The 4,421-nt window shown below is 40.5% G+C and overlaps 1 protein-coding gene across 1 annotated transcript; it reads right to left on the bottom strand.

Moving 5' to 3' along the window:
* Window positions 1–652: 652 nt before the first annotated feature.
* On the bottom strand, window positions 653–1,322 carry LOC119589626. The gene is made up of 2 exons (XM_037938221.1): window positions 1,269–1,322; window positions 653–1,099 (listed from the first exon to the last, which is right to left on the bottom strand). The coding sequence occupies exons 1-2, from the start codon at window positions 1,320–1,322 to the stop codon at window positions 653–655; spliced, it is 501 nt and encodes a 166-aa protein (XP_037794149.1).
* Between the last annotated feature and the right edge of the window lie 3,099 nt (window positions 1,323–4,421).

The raw sequence follows: 4,421 nt of genomic DNA, 5'->3' as shown, positions 1-4,421 counted from the left end.
CGTCTTTCACTGCTCTCTACTTCTCCGCGTATTGCTCCCCCCTCCATTCGTTTGCTTTCCTTGTTCTACATTCTGCCTTTATCCTTATCCTATTCTGCCTCTATTCTACCCCTATCCTGCCCCATCTTCTCCTTTGTCTTTCGACTTATCCCTGTATCAAAAGTCACCAAAGGGCGTCAACTTTTCCATCTTCATCTTGTGTGCCCTCCTCTGCAGCACCTACTTACGTCATATCTTCTCTGATGTTGACCCTATTCGGTCTGCGTGTGCGTCTCTTTCCTGGGGGTGCCATCTGCAACATGCTTCGGCCAACGCAGTTCTCTTTCCTTCTCTTTCACGTCTCCACTCTCTTAATTTCTCCCCAAGCCTTCTTGTAGCTAGCATGTCCCGCACCTGTCTCATTCCTTATCTGTTTTTTTTTCCGTGTGAGACCCAGAGTGAATTTCAACATTCGCATCTCTGCCACCTCCATCTTTGCTTCTTCTAATTTTGTTACTGGTACTATCCCCATGCCATACGGCATTGCTGGTCTTATAGATTTCCCCCTTCACTCCTATTGGTATATACCTGTCACACAAAACTCCCGTCACTTTTCTCTATCCATTCCTACATTCTCCATTTAACTTGAGCATTGCTAATCCTCTACCCATTCCTACATTTTATTCACTTTCTCGATATTTTTCCCTTGCATCTTAACTCTGCCATCTCCTTCCTTCTCATTTACACAGAAATACTCTGTTTTCCTTCTGACTTTCATGCCATGCCTCTCCAATGCATGTCTCCACCTTTCCAGATCTTTTTCTACTTCTCTATTTTCGCTACATAACACAATGTCGTCTGCATACATCATAGACCACGACGCTCCTTTCTTAAGCCAATCATTTAACTTATCCATGATGACAGAAAACAAGAATAGGCTGACACCCTGGTGTAATCCAACTTCCACCTTAAACCCTTCTGTGGTACCCACTGCACTTCTCACTGCTGTCATACACTCATTATACACATCTTGTACCACGTTTAAAAGCACTTCCGGTATCGATGACTTCCGCATGCTGCCCCGGTAGTTACCACAATCCTGCGCGTCTACTTTGTTCTTCTAAATGGGTATCAATGTGCTCTTTCTCCACTCATCTGGCATTCTCTCTCCTGCAAGGATTTTGTCAAGTATCCAACCCCTGCTTCTTCTAGGCTTTTCCATGCTTCTATAGGAATGTTGTCTGGTCCCAAAGCCTTGCCTTCTTCGTATTCTTCAGTGCCGTCTTTACCTCATCCTGTGTTACTCCTGCAAAAACCATTACTTCTGGCCGCTCAAACCCCATTTTCCCCTCTCATTTCCATTTCATCAGCCCTTCGAAGTAGTTTTTCTATCTCTGCCGCACCTCCTCAGTGGTTAACACTTTATCCTCAGCGTCCTTTATCAGCGCCTGATTTGCTGTACGTCCTTTGCTGCTGTATCCCCTCGTGCTTGCTACTTATAATACACATGTCTTCCCCTCTTTCGTAGCCACTTCTTATCGCATCTTCTCAACATCCTCTTCGTATCTTTGCTTTCGCTGCTGCCACCTTTGCCTTGTTGTTTGCTTCTTGTCCACAAACTTGCTTCTCAGATATGTTTTCTTATTCGTGCCTCTTTCTTGCTCGCAATAGCTTCCTGTACTTCTTTGTTCCACCACCATGTTTCCTTGCCCCCCCCCCTTCTTCTTCCCAGTTGTCACACCAAGCAATTCCTTTGCTGTTTCCCGCAATGCGTTCGATGCGTCTGCCCAGGTGTTGTCTTCCTCCCAGTTCATCTTCTGGTCTACCTCCTGTCTAAATATTGCACTAAAGTCTTTTTCTCGCAGTGTCCACCACTTGATTCTAGGTTCTGTCTTTATCTCCCATCTCCTTCGGCCCATCAGCTTAATTTTCCCAATGACTACATGGTGCTGATGGACAAAGCCTACAATGGCTTGACCCTCATCAATACGTGCATCATACCCATACTTTCCCATCACTCTCTCATCAACATGTCCGTTAAGTCCGCACCAGTATGAGTGTTCTCCTCCTTTGGAATCATCTCAACAGCTTCATCTAGCATCTCCCAAAACTCCTCTTTCTCTTCTCTGTCACACCCCACCTGTGAGGTATAGGTTCTCACTACATTTAGCAGAACACCATATATCTCCAGCCTCAGACTTATCATTCTGTCTGTTATCCTTCTCACCTCCAACACACCATCTGTGTGTATTCCTTTCACCACCACACATGCACCATTCCTCGCTCCATTCTCCCCATAGAAGTACAGCTTGTAACCAGCACCCAGATCCAACGTCTTTCCACTTTGTCTCCTGTAAACACAGAACATCCAGTTTTCTCCTCTCCATCATGTCCATAATCTCTCTGCTCTTCCTATCATTATTCCCACTTTTAGCGTACCTATCCTCACATCCACCTCTTTCTTCATCTCGTATCTTCTTCTAACACGGTTTCCAACTCTGCTGTTCTTTCTTGGTTGACCAATAGTCGCATATTTTACACTGCTATCCTGCTGGCCCACAGCATCAATGGCGGCCGTATTTATCCTGGGCCCCGACCGATCCGGTATGGTATTCTGTTGGTTGTCGCGCATCATTGATTTGGCTAGTTTTACGCCGCTTGCCTGCTGTCGCAAGCCTCTGTATTTCTCCGAGACTGGGACCGGCACCGACTCGCATGTGCGTGACTTTAGTCATTATCATTATTATTTGTGTCATGGTTTTTTTTCTTTTTTTTTTTTTTTTTTAGCTTTTAATCTGTCTATGTAGCTATATATTCATATATAACTATCAACAAACTACTTGTAAAATAAGTGACATATTTGGAGAGAAATGTTACATGAACATTTTCTTAAATTTTGAAATCGAAAACAGGTAATACCAATATATTTACCGTTCACTTTTCGTTAATGAGGTACTGAAATGCATTACCAATATAAACAGACATAAAAAAACACACACAAATGCATGAACAAAGATAGAGACACATGAAAACACACAACTCAAAGCCACACAAACATATGTCCCTATTAAGTTCAAATTTCCTGATCACTCCTAAAGCTATTACTTGTAGCAAAGCTAAATACAATTATTCCTCGCAAGATATGTAAATAGGACTCACTGCCACCACCCATTTAATTAACGTATGGGAACGTAGTGTGTATGGGAGAAGAATGATAGTGTAAAGCAAGGGAAGGGAAAGTTGTGTGGAAAGGAGCGAAATAGTGTAAGTGTATATTGTTTTTGGTGTGGTGTCTTGGGTGCGAGAATATAAAGTCGGTACGCGTGATGTAGCCGGGAGAGGCGTGTGCGTAATACAACCAACTATGCAATTAGCCACCTTGATTGAAAAAGGCAACTATCACCATTCACTGTAGGTGAATCTCATTAGTAATTGTACCTTATCTTTAAAAAATCGGCGTTCATAACAAGCATATGTATGCGGTTTATTAACAAATCATTAAAAGATAGAAGACAGTAAACAATGAATACGATAAACATCACATATAAAACACAGTGAAATGAATGGTAATCACAAAAGGGACTTAAAAACATTAAAACACGATAAAACGATACAATGAAAATAAAACGAATGATAAAAGTGAAACAAAGCTAGATAAGAAGGAACATAAAATGAAATCATATAAACAGGATAAAACGAACGATAAAACAGAAAAAATGCACTTGGATAAAACAAAGAAAAAAAACACGAAAATAGAAAAGCACCGGTCAGTGAGTCACTTTTGGGCCGAACAAAGACCTCGCAAATTATCTCTTACTACCTATATTTAAAGATACCCCCACGACCACTTTACTGAACAGGGGAAGCCGTTCCGGGTTCCTCAGACTGTCCGGCTAGCAATGCCGGTAGCAAAAGCCCCCGCTCTTGATTTAAGGCCTCCCCCGTTACTCTTACCGGGAGCTTTTGTAAAGACGAGTTTCTTTCTTTCGAATTTAGAATAATTAAAACTAAGTTTATATATATATATATATATATATATATATATATATATATATTATAATATATAATTATATATATATATATATATATGTAGTGTGTATATACCCACCACACACCACACACACCCAATACACCACACACACACACAACACAACCACACACACACACACACACACACACACCACAGCACCACACACACACACCACACACACACCCTATAATATATTATTATATATATGATATATATATATATATATATATATAATCTACATATAATATACGTCTCTATATATAATATGATATATATATATATATATATATTTTATATATATATATATATAATTATATATATATTTCCTCCGCTCTATGCTCTCCTTCCCTCTTTTCTTCTGATATATTTCACACCCCAGCTTTTACTCCCAATTCATTTATTTTTTATTATT

The sequence above is a fragment of the Penaeus monodon genome, chromosome 26, assembly GCF_015228065.2.
Source record: "Penaeus monodon isolate SGIC_2016 chromosome 26, NSTDA_Pmon_1, whole genome shotgun sequence".
In the NCBI taxonomy this organism is placed as follows: Eukaryota; Metazoa; Arthropoda; class Malacostraca; order Decapoda; family Penaeidae; genus Penaeus; species Penaeus monodon.
This window is presented reverse-complemented; position numbering and strand designations above follow the sequence as displayed.

Coding starts and splice junctions, on each gene's coding strand:
- LOC119589626 (XM_037938221.1), bottom strand. CDS start 1,322: ATGGGGTTTGAGCGGCCAGAAGTAATGGTTTTTGCAGGAGTAACACAG. Junction 1,100..1,268: donor CAGGAGTAACACAGGATGAG/GTAAAGACGGCA, acceptor ATACCCATTTAG/AAGAACAAAGTAGACGCGCA.